This window comes from Malaclemys terrapin, chromosome 24 (genome assembly GCF_027887155.1).
Source record: "Malaclemys terrapin pileata isolate rMalTer1 chromosome 24, rMalTer1.hap1, whole genome shotgun sequence".
NCBI lineage: Eukaryota > Metazoa > Chordata > Testudines > Emydidae > Malaclemys > Malaclemys terrapin.
Window position 1 is genome coordinate 16543059 of NC_071528.1, and position 21557 is coordinate 16564615.

The 21557-nt window shown below is 62.8% G+C and overlaps 1 protein-coding gene across 6 annotated transcripts in view; it reads left to right on the forward strand.

Moving 5' to 3' along the window:
- The window catches only part of PDE4C (phosphodiesterase 4C), a 108515-nt gene that overhangs the window by 74866 nt on the left and 12092 nt on the right, over window positions 1-21557 (forward strand). For 5 of the 6 annotated variants that reach the window (XM_054013726.1, XM_054013725.1, XM_054013724.1 and 2 more), the window contains 6 exons: window positions 11112-11303; window positions 11904-11940; window positions 12652-12725; window positions 13032-13081; window positions 15539-15651; window positions 20674-20767. In XM_054013726.1, the coding sequence (XP_053869701.1) occupies window positions 11112-11303; window positions 11904-11940; window positions 12652-12725; window positions 13032-13081; window positions 15539-15651; window positions 20674-20767 (560 nt within the window). Of the gene's footprint in view, window positions 1-7429; window positions 7576-11111; window positions 11304-11903; window positions 11941-12651; window positions 12726-13031; window positions 13082-15538; window positions 15652-20673; window positions 20768-21557 lie in introns of those variants that run through there. The other variant, XM_054013728.1, reaches the window with a different exon arrangement.

Sequence of the window (21557 nt, forward strand, 5' to 3'; positions counted from 1 at the left end):
CTGAGGCGTCGGTGAACACCATAAAGGGCTTGTCAAAGTCTGGGTTTGCCAGAACTGGGCCACTGACCAGAGCCTCCTTCAGCGCCCGGAGAGCCTCCTGGCACTCCTCGGTCCAGACCACTTTGTCTGGCTTCCCCTTCTTGCACAGCTCAGTGATGGGGGCGGCTATGGCGCTAAAGTGGGGCACGAACCTCCGATAGTACCCTGCCATCCCAATAAAGGCTTGGACCTGCTTTTTGGTTTGAGGAGCGGGCCAGTCTCTGATCACCTCCACTTTGGCTGGTTCCGGCTTTAGGCAGCCGCTTCCCACCCGGTGGCCTAGGTAGGATACCTCAGCCATCCCCACCTTGCACTTCTCCGGTTTTACGGTCAGCCCAGCCTTCTGGAGTCGGTCCAGCACTTGTCTAACCTGGGATATGTGGTCCTCCCAGGTCTGGCTAAAGACACAGATGTCATCGATATACGCCACGGCAAAACTCTCCATCCCCCTCAGTAGCTGATCCACCAGGCGCTGGAAGGTGGCCGGCGCTCCCTTGAGGCCGAAGGGCAGGGTCAGGAACTCATAGAGCCCCAGAGGGGTGACAAAGGCCGATTTCAGCCTGGCATCTGCATCCAGCGGCACTTGCCAATAGCCCTTTGTAAGATCCATGGTGGTAAGGTACCGAGCACCTCCCAGCTTGTCTAGGAGCTCGTCCGGCCTGGGCATGGGGTAGGCATCGGCTACAGTGATGGCATTGAGCTTCCGATAGTCCACACAGAACCGGATCGACCCGTCCTTTTTGGGGACCAGCACCACCGGCGAGGCCCAAGGGCTGGAAGACGGCTGGATCACCCCCAAAGCCAGCATGTCATTGACCTCTCTTTCCAGGTCCTGAGCAGTTTTCCCTGTGGCTCGGAAGGGGGAGCATTTTATAGGCGGGTGCGATCCTGTCTGCACCCGGTGGACAGTCAGATTAGTGCGTCCAGGCTGGTTGGAAAACAGCTGCTGGTACAGATGCAGCACCCCTCCGATCTCAGCTCGCTGGGCAGGGGTTAGCCGATCAGAGAGGGGAATTGCTTCCAGGGGGAAGCCAACTCTTGTCCCAGGGAATAGATCTACTAAAGGGTCATCTCCCTGCCCCTCCCACTGTCCACACACGGCCAACACCATATTCCCCCTGTCATAATATGGCTTCATCATATTCACATGGTACACCCGGTGGTGGTGTGCCCGGTTCGACAGCTCCACCACATAGTTTACCTCGTTTAGTTGCTTGACAACCTTGAAGGGCCCTTCCCAGGCGGCCTGGAGTTTGTTTTTCCTCACGGGGATGAGGACCATCACCTGATCCCCAGTGGCGAAGGTGCGGGCCCGTGCTGTGCGGTCATACCAGACCTTCTGCTTCCTCTGGGCTCTGGCCAGATTCTCCCTGGCCAGGCCCATGAGCTCGGCAAGTCGTTCCCGGAAGGTCAGGACATACTCCACCACCGACTCTCCGTCAGGAGTGGCCTTCCCCTCCCATTCGTCTCTCATCAGGTCCAGGGGCCCCCTTACCCGCCTTCCATATAGCAGTTCGAAAGGCGAAAACCCGGTAGACTCCTGGGGTACCTCCCTGTACGCAAACAGCAGGTGAGGTAAGTACTTGTCCCAGTCCTGCGGGTGCTGATTCATAAATGTTTTCAGCATCATTTTTAGCGTCCCATTGAACCTTTCCACCAGCCCGTTGGATTGGGGGTGATATGCTGAGGCCCAGTTGTGCCGGACCCCACATCTCTCCCACAAGCACCGGAGTAGGGCCGACATGAAGTTGGACCCTTGGTCCGTCAAGACTTCCTTGGGGAACCCCACTCGGCTGAAAATGGTCAGCAGCGCATCCGCCACAGTGTCTGCTTCAATGGACGATAAGGGCACTGCCTCGGGGTAGCGGGTGGCGAAATCTACCACCACCAGGATGTATTTCTTCCCAGACCGGGTCGTCTTGCTGAGAGGTCCCACTATGTCCATGGCCACCTTCTGGAAAGGCTCCTCTATGATGGGCAAAGGTCTCAATGCTGCCTTCCCCTTGTCCCGGGCCTTCCCCACCCTCTGGCAGGGGTCACAGGATCGGCAGTACTGCCGGACGTTGGTGAAGACCCCGGGCCAGTAAAAGTTCTGTAGCAGCCTCTGCCTGGTGCGCCGGATCCCCTGGTGCCCTGCGAGAGGGATGTCATGGGCCAGGTACAGTAGCTTGTGGCGAAACTTCTGGGGAACCACCAGCTGCCTCCTGATCCCCCACGACTCCACTTCCCCCGGGGGAGCCCACTCTCGGTACAGGAACCCCTTCTCCCACAGGAACCTCTCCTTGCATCCTCTCCTCATGGTCTGTACCACACTGAGGTCAGCCAGGCCCCTTAGCTTCCGCAGGGAGGGGTCCTTCTGCAACTCGGCCTGGAACTCGGCGGCTGGGGAAGGGATGGGGACCTGCTCCCTCTCGTCGGCTGGGTCGGAAGCCCCAGCCACCCCGTGGCCTGTCCTTGGGTGTTCCCTCCCCACCCGGGAAGGGTTCGGTGCCTCCGGTGGGACATCCTTCCCAAGGTCAGGGCGTAGTGCCCCTCGCCGGCTCTGGCTACGGGTCACGACTAAGGCGGTCTGGGGGCTGCTTGGCCAGTCCTCTAGGTCCCCCCCCATCAACACCTCAGTGGGCAAATGGTGGTGCACTCCCACGTCCTTGGGGCCCTCCTTGGCCCCCCATTTCAGGTGTACCCTCGCTACGGGAACCTTGAATGGGGTCCCGCCCACCCCGGTCAGGGTCAGGAAGGTGTTGGGCACCACCCGATCTGGGGCCACCACCTCGGGCCGGGCCAGTGTCACCTCTGCGCCCGTGTCCCAGTATCCATAAACTTTCTTCCCATCCACCTCCAGGGGAACAAGGCACTCGCTCCGCAGGGACAGCCCCGCGCCAACCCTGTAAACGGAGAACTTTGAATCCGGAGCATCTGGCCCCCCAGAGAAGCTGGCCGGGGGCCCTTCTCTCTCTTGAGCAGTTGATAAGCTGCCAGCCCCTCTTGCGTGGGAAGCCGGCCCCTCGTCCGTCTGGGCCTCTACCAAGTTAACCCGGTGCGGGTTCGGTCTGCTCAGTCTGTCCTTGAGCTTGGGGCACTGGGCCCGAACGTGGCCTCTTCGGCCGCAGTAATAGCAGCTCAGGTCCCGTGGGTCCCCTCGAGCCGGTCGGTTGTCCCTGATGCTGGGCCTTCCCCGTGGGAGGGGATTCCCCATATTCCCCCTTTGGGAGGTCCCAGGGTGACTCTCTCTCTGCATCGCGGCGGGCCTGTTCCTTTGGGGCTCCTCCCTGCCACCCCCTGACCGGCTCTTTACAAACTCATCAGCCAGCTGCCCGGCGTGTCGCGGGTTCTCTGGCTTTCTGTCCACCAACCACAGCCTCAGGTCGGATGGGCACCGCTCATACAGTTGCTCCAGTACCAGCAGTTTAATCAGGTCCTCCTTCGTCTGGGCCCCACCAGCCCACTTGCTGGCGTATCTTTCCATGCGGACGGCTAGTTGCAGATATGAGATCTCAGGGGTTTTATCTTGACTCCGGAACCTTTCCCGGTACATCTCAGGAGTCAGCCCAAACTCTCGTAGCAGGGCCTTTTTGAATAGTTCGTAGTCCCCTTTCTCTGCCTCTCCCAGTTGGCGGTACAATGCCACGGATTTGGGGTCCAGTAAGGGGGTAAGGACCCGGAGTCTGTCCGCGGGATCCACCCGGTGCAGCTCGCAGGCCGTCTCAAAGGCCTCCAGGAAGTCATCCATGTCCTCCCCCTCCTTGTATGGGGCCATGATGCACTTATCAAAGCTCCGTGCAGTCCTGGGTCCTCCCTCACTCACCGCAGCCGGGGGTTCGCTGCCCTTCAATCTCGCCAGTTCCAGGTCATGCTGACGCTGTCTCTCATTCTCCTGTCTCTGTCTCTCTTTCTCCTCCCGTTCATGCTGTCTCTGTCTCTCTTTCTCCTCCCGTTCATGCTGTCTCTGTTGTTCACGATCCTCCAGCTCTCTCAGTTTTAGCTCTTTCTCCCATTCCAGCCAATTCCGCTCCCCGGATGCCGAACGTCGCCGGGAGGATCCTCTGCTGGCCGGCGAGCTTCGCCGGGGGGACCCCCTGCTGGCCGGGGGGGCCACGGCGCCTTCGGTATTTGCTGGGCTCCTCCCCACCCTTCCCCTAGGCATAGGAAGGAGGGGTCTCGGGACGCCCTCAGCAGCCGGCTGACCACTCCCAGCTGGGACAGACACTGGGGCCTGCGCTGCATTTGCCAGGCTGCTTCCCTGAGACACAGGGATCAGTTCATTCGCGCGATCTTCTGCCTCCAGCTGGGCAATGAGCTGTTCTTTGGTGAGCCTCCCAATGCGCAGCTGCCTCTGCTTGCACAGCTCCACCAGGTCGCTCTTAAGCCGCTTGGCATACATCTTCCTGCTGGCCACTCACCGGCCTGTGTGCTCACAGCTCCCCACAGTTCCCAGGGGGCCCCCTAGTGTGCCAGCCCTTCTCGAGGTCACCACCTCTCTGCCAGGGTCGAGCTGCAGACTCCTCCGCCCCTGGGACCACTCGCTGCGATCCCCTCGGGGGACCCTGTTACTGCAAAAGTCCTTCTCGCTGGTCACACACTCCCAGGGGTAATAACCGTCTCTCTCTCACTCTTCAGCGCGCCTGGTCCCCGTCAATCCCCCTTCGTTTTACTGCTCCCCAGTCACTTACTGCAGGAAGCGCCGTCCACGGGGTGCAGTAGATCCCGCCGCTGCCACCAGTTGTTGCGGATTGTGGGGGAGTTAGGGCCCTGCACCCCTCTTCCCGAGATTCACTGTGACTCTCAGCCAGCCAGTAAAGCAGAAGGTTTATTTAAGGACAGGAACACAGTCTCAAGCAGAGCGTGTAGGTACGACCAGACCCCCTCAATTAGGTCCCTCGGGGAGGTTCAGGGAGCTTGGACCCCAGCTTGGGGTTCCCTGCGTTGCACCACCCAGCCCCAACCGAAACTAAACTCCCAGCCCCTCCCGCTGCTCCTCTCCTTTGTTCAGTCTCCCGGGCAGAAGGTGTTAATTCTCCCCACCCCCGTTCCTGGCTCAGGTTACAGCTCAGGTAGCTTCCTTCAAGGGAAGTCCCACATCCCCACTGCAACCCCCCTGCAACATTCCCAGGTCAAATCTGCCCTGCTCCCTGCTCCGTCACACACACCAGCGCAGCTGCCACGCTTGCCCAGTTTGGAGCCTCTCCTACTTCGCCCCGCAGAGCCCTGCAGAGGGCAGTTCTGTCTGCAGAGCCCCTCCCGGGGTCCGGAGGAGGAGAGCAAGGGCTGCGAGGCGCTGCTATTGTTACTGCTGCTGCAGTGAAGAACTGGCAGGTGCACGGCCTGCCCCTTTACGGCTCCTTGGCCCGACCCAGCTGGGAAGGGCAGAGGACGCTCAGTCCCTCAGACCTTAGGAGCTGGGCTCCTACCGGGAAAGCGGAGAGCCAAGCCCAGGGTGGGCAGAGGAGCTGTTTTCTTTGGGTGGTTTTGCCTAAAGAATTGCTCTGAGCCCTGGGCCCGGCTCCAGGTCTGTGCGCCCGGGCTAGCTGGCCGGCCACGTGCCCTGGGAGAGAGTGCGGACAGGTGATCAGCCCCGGCACTGCGAGGAAACTGAGGCCAGGCCGGGTAGGTGCTGCTGCTACAGCCTCACGGTCTTCACTGTGTTTATCCTCCCAGCCCCCCGGGAGGCCGGGCCAGGCGGTTACCCCCGGGCAGATGGGAACTGAAGCACAGCGCCCAGGGTCCCCATAGGAAGCCTGTGGCAGAGCAGGGACTTGGACCCAGGTCATCAGGTGCTAGGCTGGGGCCCGTCTACCCACTCGCCCATGCCGAAGGACTGTTGGAAACGTCAGCAGGAGCCAGACTTGTGTCTGTGTGAAATGCCAGGGAAAGGCCCTGGGGCTTGGAAGCACCATTCTGCGCTGTGCCAAGGGTGCTGTCTGACCAGGGCCCCCTGACACGGCTCCATGTCAGACCCCCCAGCGCGGCATCACCCCGTCACTCCGTGGGAACAGTCACCCCACCCTAAGCAGCGTGAGCTGCGTCCACACACGGCGTTGGGCTGCTTCCGCTGCCATTGCCTCTAAACTGATGTGGTGGGGTAAAGGAGCAGCCCTTTGGCTCCGCAAAGCACCGCGCAGCGAGCCCAGCAGGGCAGAGGGGTGAGAGGCCGGCTGGCCCGGTGGGTAGGGCCCCGCGTGGGACTCGGGAGTGTGGACCAGCTGCTGATTCTGTGCGTCAGTTCCCCACTTGCCTCCTGGGGCTCACAGCCCTGCCTCAGCCGGGGAGTGATGGGAAATGTGTCCCATGCGGCGAGGGTCTCAGACGTGACGGTCATGGGGGCTGGAGAGCGGAGCAGAGCGTCACTTCCCATTCCTGGACAGGCTCAGCTGCGGCTCTGGGGAAGGGGGGCAGATTTGGGGCTTTGAGCAAAGGGCTGGGGCAGCGGTTGTCTCACCCCGGGGGTGTGTGTGTGTGAAATCCTTCCTGTTGTCCCCTGGAGCCCCACATCTGTGTCCGGACACGAACCGTGGGCCCCCACCTGGGGGAGGTGGATTTGCCTGTCACGGTCACTGGGGCAAGAAGGCTGCTATGCCTGGAACCACCATGTCATTACCCTGCTGCCAGGTGGTATCCAGCCCCCATGTCCCCAGCCCGTCTTGTGTTAACTCCTCGCCTGCTGGTTCCAAGAGTGGGTCTGCCCAGCCGACAGCTCTGTTTCCTGCACCCTGGCGCGCTGGTCCCTGGGGCACGAGGCAGCCTGTGCCAGCCGTGCCCCGGGGGCGCGCCAGGGAGCGGCCGTGGGCAGAAGCCAGCAGGGCACATGCTGGGCTGGAAGGAGTTAAAGGGAAATATTTGCAGAGAGCTGAACGTGCCAGCTGGCCCCTCCCTCCTCCCCCCAGTGACATCACGCGGAGCTGGCGAGCTGGGCTCGCAGAGGGTCCTGTGCCGGTTGCTGGCAGGGGGAGCAGCAGGGCAGAGGGAAGGAACTTCTGGGGCTGAGCAAGGCAAAGCCAAGCCAGCCACCGGAGGGGGGGGGTGTGCATCTGAGCCTGCAGCCGGCCTGGGGGAGCCGGCCCCCTCGCCAGGAGCAGGCAGCGTGGAGAGGGGACACGCAGGGAGAGCCAGCCGTGGCTGTGTGGAGCCGCTTCGTGGGAGCAGAGAGGCAGAGGGCAGCTGGGCGCAGCCTGGCGAGGTGCCCATGCCCAGCCCACCCTGGGCTGCAGCTCCACAGAGCCCCCTAGACCTAGGGGTGCAACGGAAGGCGCTGTGGGGAGCTGGCCACGGACGCAGTGCTGGCGGTGCCGCAGGGCGGCCCATGGGAGTCTCGGGCCAGGCCCCCGCGCTAGAGGAGAAGACCCGCTCTCCCTGCAGGTGTGCAGGGGCCTGGCCCTGCTGGCGTGGGAGCAGCTGGAGGGCACGGGACAGGATGAGCCTGTCCACAAGCTGTGGCTCCGTGGCCCTGGCAGATTGTGCCCTTATGGTCTGCAACGGCCACCTGGCCGGCTCGCCCCGCGCCGTCAACCGGCCCATCGACATCGCGCAGAAGCACAGACGGTAACTGCGCCGCTTGCCGTGTGCTCACTGGGCTCAGATCCCAGGGCCAGCCCAGCTCGGGCCGGCCAGCTGCTGACACTGCCAGCCCATAGACCTCAGGGCAGGCTCCGGCGATGGGCTGTGTGCGAAAGAACCAGCCTGGGGACGGGGGACCCCATTGCTTGTTGGCTGCCTCGGCGCGCCCTGTAATGCCAGGGCCTCCAACCTGAGTGGCTCTCTCTGGCGGTGCTGCCTTCGGAGGCGCTTGGGGGGCAGCTGGGGACAGTCCCTGGCTCCAGCCCCTCCTGGGACTGATGGGGCAAGGAGGCAGAGCGGGGGCTGGCTGCCCGTTAGCAGGCTCCGGGCGTGTTCGGAGGGGAGAAGGCGCAGGGGGTAAGGTGTGCTCTGCACCCAGCTCCCCCAGCCAGGTGTGACCTGGACTGTGTGTGTGGAGGGGGGGGGGAGGGGCAGGGCAGCGGTTGCTGGGTGGGGCGAGCAACCCCCCCTGCTTGCTCAGCCCCACATCCTGCGGCGCAGCCGGTCCCCACGACTGGTTACTGGGACGTGCCGGCTGCCTTTCCGCATGCCCCGGCTAGCGCCATGGGAACGCTGCAGGCTGAAGGGAGCCGGGGCGGGGAGCAGGGCCTGGATGGACGCCCCGTTAGTGACAGAGGATTCCCCGGTGGTCAGCGTGCTGGGCAGGGGCTGGGCCGTGGAGTCCTGCACTGCACACCTCTGAGGAGGCAGGGACTGAAGGTCCAGCCGGTGTCTCTGAGCCCATGGGAAGCCAGGGAGCTGGGAAGGGCAGTGCCCACTGGCTCTGATTTCAGGTGGGGTTACGCCGAGGGGAGCGTTCCCATCAGGCGAATGTCTCCATGGGGACAGGTGGGGACAGAGCCCAGATTTCCCTGTGCTATCGATAGGACTGGAATTGTAGCCCTGTCCTCCCAAGTGCTTGCAACCCCTCCCAGCCGGGGCTCAGCGGCAGATGTTATCAGCCTACTCCGCTAGTCGCTATTGCTTTGTGGAAGTGATGGCGTTGAGGGCTTTTTCCATTGACAAATGGGTAAATTCTGTATCGCCGGCAGAGCAGGAGCTGGGCCTTCTCTCTCCGCTGCTTCCTGACACCCCCACTGCTCCTCAGCAATTCTCAGCCCATCCTGGGGCCCCCTCCATCTCCCAAACCAGCTGACGTGAGCCACTCCACGCTGCCATGCCTTTTCCACCTCCCAGCATCCTTCGGAGGGGCAGGCGTCCTGCGAGGAGGACGAGCAGCTCAGGCCAAAGCAAATAATGCCGTTGTCAGCGTCCAGGAAATGGCCGTGCTGCTGAAAAGTGGCCCCGGGCCTTGGCATTGCACCGTCGAGGGGGTAGGGACGGTTCTCAGCTCAGCTCCCCAGTGGGGGCTGCGTTTCCATATGCAGCTTGAGCCATCAACAAGGGTGGGTTCCACCCGAGCACGAGAACTGGAGCGGGGCTTGCCCGGGGGATGTGTTGGCAGTATGGGGTGACGGTAAGGAAGGGACAAGACCGGCTGAAGGTGGGGACGTGCGTCCCAGCAGTGCGATGTTGAAGGGCTGTTTTCACGGCCGGGAGAATCTGAGCTGGGCAGGCTAGAGCCCAGTGCCCTGGCCTCGGGCTGAGCCAAACCAAACCCAGCCGGAGCTCGCCAGCTCCCTTGAGAGTTTGTCCCATGCTACCATGGGGGAGCTGCTGCCCAGCTCCCTGCCTCTCCTTGGGACAGGCAGTGTGGGGCGTGCAACAGACATGCAGGTTCCTACAAACCCCAGTGAACCAGCCCTCTGGATGGGCCATGGCTCGGCCAAGCCCATTGCTCTCTCCCCCCCCCCCCCCACGGCTGTGACCTTCCTGCAGGGAAGGAGACAAGTGCGCTGATTAGCCGAGCTGGCCAGTCGATGGGAATGGGGGCTCCTGACTCCATCCCCAAGTGGGGGCAGCAGCTGCTGCTGGAAAATCCTATTGAGCAGCTGTTAGAGCAGCATTCGGCTGCGCTGACCTCGTCTTCCCAAGGTCGGCGCTGCTGCTGCAGGTGGCTCCGGCATGGGGGATGTGCTGGCACAGGGGTGTGGCTTGGGCAGCGCTACCAGCACCATTGCCTTTGGTCGGGCAGGGGCAGAGCTGGGGCTCGCAGCACCGAGCCCCTTCGTGGGTCCCTGCTCCGTCCAGAGCCGGGCTCTTTGCAGCTGTCTCTAGCGGGGATCGTGGGGGCCTGGTGCCCAGCCTGCAGGACTGCCGGGAGTGTCTCCATGGAGCGGGCTTTGGACGGGGCCCTTGGAGAGCTGCTTTTTGCAGGGGGCTTAAAGCACACCCCAGATGGTCATGAGTGGCGGGTGAATCTCACTACCTCCGTTACACAAACCGGGAAACTGAGGCAGAAGGCGGCCTAGTGAGTCAGTGGTAGAGCTCGTAATAGGACCCAGGAGTCCTGGCTTCCAGGCCCTTGCTCTGTGCACTTGACTGCACTTCATTCCCTCTTGCTACACATGCACTAGACGAAAGCTGTATCTGGCTGGAGTCTGGCTGCACAGAGCCCTTCCTGGCCTCCCCACCAGCCTAAGCTCCCCCAGCACGGCTCCCAGCCCTGCGCTAGGGGGTGGCAGCCGTGCTGGCTGCTGGCCGAGTGCAGGAATCCGGGTAGATGAGGTTCAGGCAGGGGGAGCAGCACGTAGCAGGCCCAGGGGCCAGGCCTGGTCCCCGTTTGTAGCTCTGTAAGAACCTGCCCATTCAGCAAGGCACAGGCCTGGGCCCCGTCCCGCAGCGTCACTGCATGGTCCAGATCTGCACCCACCCCACTGCTGCTCCCACAGCCAGGACCCCGCTCCCCTCGGATGAAAACAATCCGTTTCCTCTGCCAGAGCGGAGCCCACCTTGTGAGATGGGCAGGGTGCCTGTCCTGCCCCAGGGGGCCCAGAGATGGGCCAGTGGCAGTAGGGCTGGGGGGTTGCAGTGCTGTGGGGGTAGGGGGTAGATGGGGCACTGCAGGGGGCTGGGCCTGGAGCTCTTAGCCCCATGTGTCTGGGCCTTATGCTGCAGTGCTGTGGGTGCTGGGGGGCTGGCGTGGGGCTGGGAGTAGGGGTGCTACAAACCGGGGTGCTCTGCAATTGTAGGGTTACACTCGAGAGCTAGGGCTGCCCACAGCATCTCGTTGCCATGGGGGTCGCCCGCCGTGGGGGTATCGCCCACAGAGCCAGCAGCAAGCGGGTGTTGTGACAGTCACCCCAGCGTGCCTAGCTGCCTGTGGGGCAAGGCTGGGTCTGCCCCACAACTCTGTCCCCGATTGCAGTTCAGAAACCCCTTTCCCTGCCCCTTCTCAGGCCTTTCATTGGCCTGCACAGCACAGCCTGTGTCCACGTTCCTTCCCCTTCCCCAGGCTCCTGGCCTGGCCCCGTGTGCAGTGAGCGGGGTTCAGAGCTGGGAAAAATTAGCCAGGAGCGTCCCAGAGCAGCCTGCGCTGGGCAAGACGGTGTGGGCCCATGGCAGGCCCTGGCTCGCTGCCTCCCCTCTCCTGAGCCTTTCCTCCTTCCCTCTCTCTGCAGCTTTGACATTGAAAATGGCCTTTCATCGGGGAGGAGCCCGCTGGACCCCCAAGCCAGCCCCGGCTCCGGCCTGGTCCTGCAGGGGAACGTCCCTCACAGCCAGCGGCGGGAGTCCTTCCTCTACCGCTCCGACAGCGACTATGATCTGTCTCCCAAAGCCATGTCCCGGAACTCCTCCATCGCCAGCGACCTGTAAGCACCAGCCCTGCCTCGGCCCCGTGCAGCCCCCCTGGGACGCCCCTCCCTGCGGGGAACTCGCCCGGGGCTGGCAGGCCGAGACACCCGGCCAAGGGCCAAAGGGACTGGAACAGGCCCTAGCCCTAGTCTGTAGTCCAGCCAGACAAAGCTGAAGTCTTCAGGTCTGGTGCCCTTGTCCTCTGGAGATGGGAGGGGAGCTCACGTGTGGGCCTGGCACTGACGGGAGCAGAGGCATCGGGGCACCAGGCTGTAGCTGTGGAACAGGGCTAGGGAAAAGCGGGAGCTGGAATTGCATTGCTCGGGGGCATCGTGCCAAGGGGCAGCCAGCGTAACTCAGGGGCCAGGCACCACAGCTTGGGCCCGCTCAGCAGCCAGGCCAGCCCCAGCTGGGCGCCCCAGACTCCCAGCTCGCATGTCTGCTCTCCCTTGACCAGGGTGGATCCCGTCCTGGGCAGAGGGTGGTTCCATGCCAGCACATCACTCACCCCCTAATTTGTGGTGCCCAGGCCCTGGGCCAGCCCTGTGCACGGGGTGCCCACCCAGCCCCTCCCTCACTGCCCACGCGGGGCCTCATGTGCCATTTTGCCCTTGCAGGCATGGAGAAGACATGATCGTCACGCCCTTCGCGCAGGTAGGGGTCTCTTCTGCCCTGAGGCTGGGCAGCTGGGAATCGCTCTGGAGTTGGATCTAAGCCAAGTGCAAGCCCCATGCTCCCCACAGACAGGCCCGTCTCCATCCAGCACCCACCACATCATACCGCCACTGCACAGCCCCTACGCTCCCATAGACACGTGTGCCTGGAGCCAGGCAGCCTGGGGCACCGTTGTGCCATGCACTGCGCAGACACGCAGCAAACGTCCATCCCTCTGCCTCCTGCAGGATGGGTCCCAGCCGCTCAGTCCGGCCCTCTGGGAAGGGAGGATCCAGACAGACAGGACAGAATGACGGGCACAGCACAGAGCATACACCCACCCCATCCAAACACCAGCTTCTCCCCCACCCCCCAAATACTTAGGCACCGTCCTGGCACACGCTTCCAGAGCTCAGAAAGGCCTTTGGGGCGTCCCCTCTCCTCTCCGCCTCCACCCACCTCCCAGGCCTGGGGCAGATCCTAGCACTGCTCCCCCCACTCCTCCCCCCCCATAAGGGGCTGCTGCTCCTGCCATCGGTGTGGGGCGGATTGTGAATTCCAGTCTGAGCCCTGACTCCAGGGTAAGTCTCCGATTCCAGGCTCCCAGCCATGGGGCTCCCCCGGAGTACTGCTGAGCCGTCTGGCTCCAGGCCCGCGCCCAGGATCTTTCTTGTGCTGCTTGCCCTCAGCGGCTGCGTTCCTCTCCCACAGGTCCTGGCCAGCCTGCGCACCGTCAGGAGCAACTTTGCCATGCTGACGCATCTGCAGGACCGCGTGGCTAGCAAGTGAGTGGGGAGCAGGGAGCAGCAGAGGGGTTCGAACACGCATGCTGTGGGGGCCCATCCCAAGGGGCCAGGTCCCAAGGGCAGGTGGGGAGGATCCCCCAGACCCCAGAGCACAGAGCAAACGTTCCTGGGGACAATGGTCTGGGAAGGGGAGATGGGGGAGAATCGGATTCCCGTGTACCCAGCAGAAGCTGCTCCCCAGTGTATGGGGCGTGGGGAGCTGGCCTGGGGGGGGTTTGTGTGTTTGAGTCAGGTGCACCCCAGCAATGCCACGCTCAGCCACTGCCTGTCCCACGTGTCTTGCAGGAGAACTTCTAGCAGCAACCCGCCCTCTGTGTGCAAGGCCAGCCTGTCGGGTAAGTTCCCTGCGGGGGCCAGGCTCACTGCAGGGCTGTCCCGGGGCGCCGGCGGCCGCATGGAGGCAGCCAGCAGCAGCTGGTTGGAGCTGACAGGGGAGGGTGAGACTGACCCTCCCTAGGATCTCTCTTCCCGACTGGCCTCCCCGCAGGATCCCTGTGTCCCAGCCCCGTCAGAGCTGAGGCCCTGGGTTCCCCAGCAGGATGGACGTGAACCTCCGGCCTCTGCCATCACCCACCTGCCCTGCTGAGCCCGGGGCTGGGATGTCGGAGCAGCTGCCTGCTGTCTCGTGCCAGGGCTGCAGCTTGCCTTGGTACTGGTGAGAACGGTGGACGTGGGCAAGTCATCTGCTCAGGTGCCCAAGGCAGCGCCACTTGCTCCCAGCTCTCCGCAAATAGCCCAACTGAGCTCCAGGGCCACGCCCAGCCTGTCTCTGAACTGCGCTGCAGGGGCACCGTCCCCAGCCATGGGCACCGTCATGCCCGGCCCCCCTGACGGTGTCACTGGCCCCGGGAGCCACACCCCAGGAGGCGCTGCAATGGCAGCTGCCAGGAGATGGGGCCTCCCGTGGCCAGAGGCCTGTGGGAATGAAGCTCCCCTCCCCAGCCCAGTCCCCCAAGGGGTGAGCGTGCCATGGCTCTGGCACGGCCCCTCCTGATCCATGTCTGGTTTTCGCCTGCTCCCTCCTGTCTGGCTCCTCTTCATGCTGCAGCAAGGATGGAAAGTCTCCTATTGACGTCAGACGTTCCATTAATAAAACTCTCTGCTCGTGTCTCCAGGCCTGAGCTCCAGCCCCGGCGGGAGGCCTGCCGCCTCCAGCTGGGCTGCTGGGTGGGCCCTGCCCCTGCTTCCTCTGACCCCGGCCAACCCGCAACACACAAACCAACCCGACTGCAGCTGGCTTCAGCCTGGGGCGGGAGCGTGGGGGGTGCTGACGCCAGGTGGGGGCCAGAGGGGCACCCCTCAGCCAGCCAGTGGGGAACCTGGGCACCTAAACCCCCTCATCCCAGAGCCTGGCAGCCCTGCAGAAGTCTGTGCCCCGCTAAAAGGCCGAGCACTTCTCCAGGCTGGCCTGACCTTACTGGGTAGGGCAGGGGGCATGGGCATCGCCCTCCCTGGGGGGCTGGTGCAAGGGTGTCCCAGGACATCTCTGCTATAATATGGGGCTGCTGTCTGGGGCAGGGTCATAAGGCCCGATATAGGGTCCGATCCTGGCAGAGGGGCCAGTGCCTGCTAAGCTTCCTGCCTGGACTTGGGGCCCGGCCCCATGCGCCTCGGGCATCAACGCCGGGGCAGCCTTGCACACCCGAGCTGTCCTGGGGACTCTATGACACAAGCCTGTCAAGCTCCAATGGCGGAAGTTGCCGCGAGCCCAGTTCAGACTGGGACTAAGGCACAGCGAGCAGAATTAGCCCTGGGCTGGGCCGGGGTCTCCCTCGAGAGGGATGGTTTTTCTGAAGCTGTACCCTGGCTCCCACTGGCCTTAATTCAGGGCAGGTGGTTAGACAAGCACAGCCCCTCTGCATCTCAGAACCTCGCTAGCAGGGTGGCCAGGGACATGGGCCAGGGCTGCCCAGAGGAAACGGCAGCTTGGCCAAGCCACACTGTGTGGACTGGGCTCGGCTCCCGTCCCGACTCCTGGGGTGTGCGATGTGGCCAGGGCTTGGAAAAAACAGCCACTTGGGCCTGAAAAACCCGGGCAGAAAGTGCAGCAAGTCCCCCAGCCAGGCTGGGGTTCGGCTCCCCCTCAGCTCTGTGCCACCAGGCCCCGCGGTGGTGCCCGGGTCAGCTTCTCGGACTGGCTCACAGCAACGTCCGGGTCCTGGCAAAGCACCGCTGCGGGGCAGGCCCAGCTCCAGGGCAGTTCTAGGGACGATGCCGCTCACAAGCTCTGGTGTCTGAGCCTGGTGACTGCCTGGTAGCAGGAATCGGCTGGTAGCCGGTGCCTGCTGCAGCCCGGGGAGCAGAGCTCCCTACAGGCGTCATTATCATGTCTGACCCCAAACCCCCCCAAGCCCCGGTCCTGCACCTTCCCTTGGCACCGAACCCGTCAGGCTCAACCCCTGCTGTCGCCATGGCAACACAATAAATGGCTGCAACTTCCACCCGATATTTGCTATTTGTGCTTTATGTAACGAGCCGGCCCTGCCAGCACCCCCGGCTCGGCTTCCCCTCCAGCCACGCTGAGCGCAGCACGGCTCGGCTGGAGAGGGCAGAGCAGGCCAGGCAGTGGGAGAGAGAACTTCAGGGCTAGAGGCTGCTACGCTATCCGGGCACCAGGCTGTGAAGCGGAGGCACCTCTGGGCCCAGGCTGTAAATGCTGGGAGCAGAGCGGCTGCAGTGCACGGCCCAGGGGGCACGGACGTGATGCTGAGACCCTGCGGCATGCTGGCATGGCCTCTGGCCAGCGGGCCAGCGAGCACCCTCCCCAACGCCACCTGCTTCTCTGTCCGCAGAGGATGCCTGTCAGAAGCTGGCAATCGAGACCCTGGAAGAGCTGGACTGGTGCTTGGACCAGCTGGAGACCCTGCAGACCAGGCATTCTGTCAGCGAGATGGCCTCCAACAAGGTAAGAGACGCAGCAGCTCCTCGCGGGAGCCTGCGATCCCTGTCAGACCCTGACAGGAAACAGAGACACTGCTCCTGTCTATAAACCCCCACCCCAGCCATCCTGTGGGCCACAGCTGTGCAGAGAGAGCCGGTGGACAGTCCCAAGGACCCAGGGACAAGCCCCGACCTGCAGAGCCTGGACGCAGGGGGTTGCACTCCTCTGCCCCCCCCCCCGCCCCAGGAATGCAGCCTGCTCTGGGCTGGAGCGTGGCAGCTGTTTGACACACAGCGGATCAGGACAGGAAGTGGAGAACACTCTAGCCAGCTGACCTGGGAAGTTTTAGAAACTGGTCCCCAGACCAGAACCATGGGGCTAGCACCTTCCGCTGGGCGCTTGGCAGGTTATGGCCAACACTGTCAACAGAAGCTGCTGGTTTAGGTACCTCTGGGTTTGGTAGCTGTAGTTCCAGCAGAGTCCAAGGCAGCTACGGGTGAGTAGCCCTCTGGAGACCTGGCTCCATGTGTCACGGAGTATGGGGGACTCAGGGCCCTGCACCCCTGGCTTCCTGCGATTCACCATGACTCTTAGCCAGCCAGTAAAGCAGAAGGTTTATTTAGACGACAGGAACACAGGAGCCAAGACAGGTCTTGCAGGCACAGACAACAGGATACCCCTCAGTTAGGTCCATCTTGGGGTCCTCGGGCACCCCAGCCCCCTTGGGAGGTCAGAGCCCCGTCTGCCTCCCAGCCACCTCACAAACCAGCTCCTCCGATTCTCCTTCAGCGACCCCTCCCACAGCCTTTGTTCAGTTTCCCGGGCAAAGGTGTCACCTGGCCTCTAACCCCTTCCTAAGTTCTCATGTTACATGCTCAGGTATTCTCCGTTGGTCAGTCTCCCATCCCCCAATGCAGACTATCCTAGCCACACACCCCTGCCAGCATTCACAGACCACAGTAAGAACAGTCCCAGTTCATCACACCATGCAACTCCCGTGGGGCCCGACTCAGCATAGGTGCCTGCTGCTGCTCTGTGTGGCAAGGTAGCGCCCGGGTGCCCCAGTCGCTGGCCAGAACCCATTGCACTAGGCGCTGCACAACCCCAGACCAGAGACACAGCCCCACATGACAGTGACACTACCGGGCGCACCCCAGCGCCGGACTCGGCCTCGTTGCCTCCTGTGCGTGGGCTCCCACTGTACGGATAGGGGGCATGTGGGTAACATTTCACCACCAGACACCGTGTGTGGCCAGGGGTGCGCTCCCTCTGGGGCGGAGCGCAGGGGGCTCCTGGCAAGAGGGAATCTGCTGCTTCAGAGCCCGTGACCAGAGTGGCAAGCAGCAGGTTCGGCAAGGAGCCGAGCTCTGGGAGTCCCATCGCACCCTGAGCTCAGGAGTGACGTTCCCCGTTCCAGGGCTCTTCTCTGACCGAGGGAAGTCAGGTTCTGCGCTGACACATACTTCGCTCCCAGATCAGATTTGCCTTTGGGGGACAATAGCTAACGGGGTCCTTCTGTGGCAGTGAGCCCCGCTTGGAGGGCTGGGCGTTGCTGCTCCGCTCGCTGACTGCAGGCCCAGGCGGGCAGAGGGAGGCGTTAGGATGTAGTCAGATTTATGGTTCTTACTTTGACTGTGTGGGCTCTGGTGCCCTTCACATCGGGTTCAACACACAAGGGCTGCCCGTACACGCAGCCCCACCCCAACCCGCTCGCGCCGCAGCAGCCAGCGAGAATCTGGGCTGTGCAGTGGGCCTGGAAGGTTAAACCTGGGCTCTGGCAAACCGAGTGCCTAACCTGAGCGAATGCCCTGCCCAAAGCTCCTGGCCCTTTCTAGCGAGGGGTCTCAGCTGTAGGCCCTGCTGGTCTGAGCTGTGGCATCCTGGCATAGGGAGCGTGGGTCCGGGTCCCAAGCCATCGAGCGAGGGCTCGGAGCTTAACGCCAACACGTTGGGAGCCAGCCAAGCCCCTAGAGAGCTGGTCCAATGCACTAGCTTAAGCCTGCGACCTCAGTCAGGCCGTCAGCAACCCAGGAAGAGCCAAAGGGCTGCCCCCTGCTTTGTGGAGAGAGGGGAGCACCAGGGCGGTGCTGGTGCGTAGTCACTAGGGCCTTGTTGCCACTGGCAAGAACTGCACCGGAATTCACCAGGGCGGCAATGGAGGAATGGTGGCCGCGTGGCTGAGGCACTGCTGTGGGAGTCGGGGGAGCTAGGCGCCGTGACTCCCTGGGTGACTTTGGGATCTTTCACCTGGGAATGGGAACAATGATGCTGCCCTGCCTCCAGCGGGGCCATGAAGATAGGCCCATAGACACTTCGGAGGTGCTCAGATTCTTCTGACGTGCGTCTCCAGGCTCGGGTGCTCTGACAGCTGCCTAGTCCTGCCCGGAGAGGGTTGGATGTTGTCTCCACTGTCGTCCTGGAACTTGTGATGAAATGTGAGGCGGAAAATCCTGCTCTCCCCCGGAGGGACCTGCCTGGCCAACTGCACTTGCAGAAGCCAAGCCCATGAGCGATTTGGTTCCTGGTCCTTCCGCTCTGACGAATGTTCGGAGTGCGATAGAAAGCAGCGGAGACGCTCGTGTGTGTTCGGCGCCAAGTTCTCGGCTTACGTCACCCGCTCCTTCCTTCCTGTTGTTGTGCAGATGTTGCTGGGGCAGCACATGCTGCACAGCTCGATCCGCGCCTCGGCTTCTTCTCCGGCTCCTTTCGCTTTTCAGGAGCGTGACTTGCCAAGTGGCTCAGGACGGCGGCTGGGCCTGCCTTCGAATAGCTCTGATCTGCGGGGGGAGAGAGCCCCGCTACACACATGCACCGTGGGTGCCAGGCTGTAACCGGGAACAGACTGTACCCCAGGCTGCGTTAGACACACACGTTGTCTCTCTCGCCAAGAGTCGAGGGCCTGATAAAAGGAATTCCTTCGCCCAGCGTGTCGCTCCAGTACCCGCAGTCCAGCAGCTCTCTGCCCATTGTACACTGGGGGGTGCTGAGAGCCATTGACCCAACTGAAAACGAGGAGTCCTTGTGGCACCTTAGAGACTAACACATTGATTTGGGCATAAGCTTTCGTGGGCTAGAACCCACTTCATCAGCCCAAATAACTGTGTTAGCCTCCAAGGTGCCACACGACTCCTCGTTGTTTTTGCTGATACAGACTAACACGGCTGCCCCCCTGAAACCTGTCACCATTGCCCCAACTGTAAACCCTGCATAGAACAGAAACCATTTCAAGCCAGGGGTGCACCCCCAGCCCCCCTATGCCCCTGGTCCCACCTTGCCGTCCTGAGCTGCCCCCACCTCGAGGACTGGGCCCCATTTCCTGCACGCTGGGCAGAGGCGAGAGCTGCCGCTGTGACAGCCCGGGACAGCCCCCCCAGCCCTCTCCCCGCCTGTCCCGGCCGCTGCGCCGAGGCACGCTCCATCCCCTGGCCCGGCTCTGAGACGGGGGCTGCCTTGCAGCACAGGAAGGGTTAAAGTGGGGCTCCATCGGCTGGGGCTCAGGCAGCCAATGGGAGTGCAGGGTTGGGTCCTGCCCCTGCTGCGGAGCCTGCTCATTGGGCGGCAGCGCGCGGGGGCGGGGCTACCTGCCACTGCGGGAGCAGCCCTGGGGTGCCTGGGACATGAGCAAGGAGCCCGAACCCCTGCAACCTGCAACGCTGCATCCGGCGCGTCAGCATCCTGCTCCGATTCGAAGGGCATCAGGGGTTCGGCTAATCCCCCCCCCCCGGCCCCCCAGTTCCCAAAGGGCATCCCTGGCTCAGCCCCAGGCTCCCGGCCGCACGGTGCCAGCCTTGCTGGCGGGAAGCTGAGATGCCTGACGCCAGCCCTTGGTTCTCCGCATCCTGGGGCTTTATCAAGATAAGTGGGTGAGCTGGTCCCAGGCCCAGGGGCTTGTCACCCCAGCAGGCTCCTCTGAGTTCCCTCCGCGCGGCAGCCTGGCCCGGGCCCACCCTCTGGCCCTCACACCCCAAGCAGGGTGCAGCCTGCTCTCGCTGGGGCCAGGCTGCACCCCCGGGCACCCTTGTCCCGGAGAGCCCATGTCTAGCGTATCCCCCATGGCAGCAGTTCGGGGATGGGGCGTCGGAGCCCTCCTGCAGCCCAGTCCTTACAGCGCCAGCTCCCCTGCAGCGGGGAGGGAGGCAGGTGTTTCCAGCCGAAGGTTCCCGAACTGCAGCCCTGGTGCCCCTGGCTATGCACTGAGCGCAGGTGCCCACCTGGGAATGCAGGGCCGGCTGTATTTCCCATTCGGTGTCCTATGCGGAGCCCTGTTCTGCTCCGAGCGATCGCCTCCAGCCCTGGCCCTTGCTGCTGGCTTTAGCTGCCCCAGTCGTGTTTTGTCTCCTGCCCCAGAACCAATGTCACCCCTGGAAGTTCCCCCGGTGAGCTCAGCCAGTGGCCTTCGCAGGGTCCCTGCCGGCCGGGCACCCTCTCCAGGGTGGCATTGAGCCTGTGCCCGTGGCAGTGGCTCCTGCACTCCCTGCTCCTTTCACACGCACATGCTGCGCAGTGGGACTGATCCAGCGTGTTGTGAGTGTGCCACGTGCAATGTGTGTCAGACATGATGGTGTGAACGCAGGGTCCAGCCCACTCACGGGGAAGGAAATTGGTTTGAAAGCAGCCTGTGATCAGAGCAATTTGCTTCAGTTGCATCTGCTGGGATATTCCCCAAGAATGAGCATGGAAAAGGGCAAAACCCAGATGCAGCCAGTTTATGTAACAGCCCCTGGTCACGTCCATGCAGCTCGCACCTCTGTGGGCTGCGTCTCTGCGTTTACATGCTGGTGCCGTGCTGCGGCCCACGGTCTGGTGTAGTGCGCGCAAGGCCCAGGTCATTACGAGCACGTTATTATAAACCCCATGAGAGCCTCCCAAGGCAGAGTGCTGCAACCCCCCGGGAAATGAATTCCTGTCGCCATCCCCGGAGCCTGCTTGGTGCTTCCACTCCACCCCGTCCCCATCCCGCTGGGCAGGGCCATGGAGGCTGGGGGGTGACTCCTGCTCGGGTCTCCTGGCCGGGTTGCTAATGGGCACCATTGCTTGTCTTTGCAGTTTAAAAGGATGCTGAATAGGGAACTGACGCACCTATCCGAAACCAGCCGCTCTGGCAACCAGGTGTCTGAATACATCTCCAGCACCTTCCTGGGTGAGTAGCAGGGCTGGGGGATGCCGCGCTGCCCCGGCCATACACAGTGGCACTTTCCTTTAGAGAATGTGATGTCTGGAGTTGAAGGACCAGTGAGAAGCCGGGGGGGGTGGCTGGACCAGAGATTTTCTCCTGTGCTGCACTGTCGTCTCAGCAGCTCCCCATCGCCACGTGCAGAAGCCCTATTGTCTCTAAGGCTTTCCTAGGCTGAGCAAAACCCAGGCAGAAAACATGGAGGGGTATTGATGGTGCATGCGGTGGAAGAGCCCTGCCTGTTGCATTTTGTTTCTGAGTGGATTCTGTGTAATCTCTTTGGGGCAGGGTGTGTTTGCAAAGCACCAGGCACAAAGGGGCTGGAGCGAGCCGGGTGTGGCCGTAATCCCATGGATAGTGATTGTTGTGGGGGTAGCTAGGGGAAGATGCTGCACCCAGCAATGCCGTGTCAGCCAGCTAGGGAAGTCGTGTGACACATCACTAAAAAGACAGGGCCTGCCACAATCTCCTTCTGGGTCCTGCATCATGCCCTGGCTAAGTACGTCAGCCACTTCTTCCCAATGACGGGGCCATGGGAACGGCTGCCCACGAGGCCTCCCCTTTCTCTCCTTGTTACCCCACAGAGACAGGAGAAGTGCCCTTATCTCCCCTCGTGACGTCTTGCCGGGTGACTGGGGGAACGTGGTCTCTGCTGTATGTGACGGGGCTGATTAAAGTGGCAAAAGCCCACTCCTGGGACCCCTCCAGCCCTGTTCAGGATCAAGGGGCAGGCAGGGGTGATTTCCCTGCACCCCGG